This window comes from Crocuta crocuta, unplaced genomic scaffold (genome assembly GCF_008692635.1).
Source record: "Crocuta crocuta isolate KB4526 unplaced genomic scaffold, BGI_CrCroc_1.0 scaffold610, whole genome shotgun sequence".
NCBI lineage: Eukaryota > Metazoa > Chordata > Mammalia > Carnivora > Hyaenidae > Crocuta > Crocuta crocuta.
Window position 1 is genome coordinate 136,522 of NW_027527456.1, and position 503 is coordinate 137,024.

Below are 503 nucleotides of genomic sequence, written 5' to 3' on the forward strand. Positions count from 1 at the left end.
CGTCCCCAGGGGCCCTGCCCCTGGGCCCCCAGACCTCCCAGCAGCCCTCGGGGCCTCCAGCTCAGCAACGACCCCCACCGCAGGGTAAGTGAGGGGCCGGCTTCCTGGGCCCCTACTGTACTGGCACCCCCCACCCCTCCACCTCTCACATGTGCACTCTTTCTGTTCCTCAGGTGGCCCTCCACAGCCTGGCCCCNCTTGGTGCAAACCGCACCGCTCTCCCTCCCTGACTCCTCACGCAGACTGGGAGGCTCCCTGCCCATCTTCACCTTTACATCCAGCTCCTCCCCGGCTAGCCCAGAATTTGAAGAGAAGGTGCAGCCCGCTAAGCCCAGACTTCACCTTGGATGCAAGTCCTCCCAGTCTGGCCCAGGGCTCCCCCACTCCACCTGAGAGTCCATCAGGGTCCAGGCCTGTGTTGGTGGGTGGGAGGGTCACAGGCACAGCCCCAGGACTAGAGGGGCAGGGCTGGGCCGGGCCTGGGGTAACATTGTGTTTCTCTC

The 503-nt window shown here is 65.5% G+C and overlaps 1 protein-coding gene across 1 annotated transcript in view; it reads left to right on the plus strand.

Annotated features, from left to right (window-relative positions):
* Positions 1 to 393, plus strand: part of SYN1 (synapsin I) — a gene marked incomplete at its 5' end in the record, with an annotated part of 48,902 nt that extends 48,509 nt beyond the window's left edge. Inside the window, 3 exons of the mRNA XM_077762847.1 lie at positions 1 to 84; positions 174 to 201; positions 282 to 393. The exon at positions 1 to 84 is cut by the window's left edge and continues 2 nt beyond it. Of these exons, the coding sequence (XP_077618973.1) occupies positions 1 to 84; positions 174 to 201; positions 282 to 393 (224 nt within the window). The remainder of the gene's footprint in view (positions 85 to 173; positions 202 to 281) is intronic.
* Between the last annotated feature and the right edge of the window lie 110 nt (positions 394 to 503).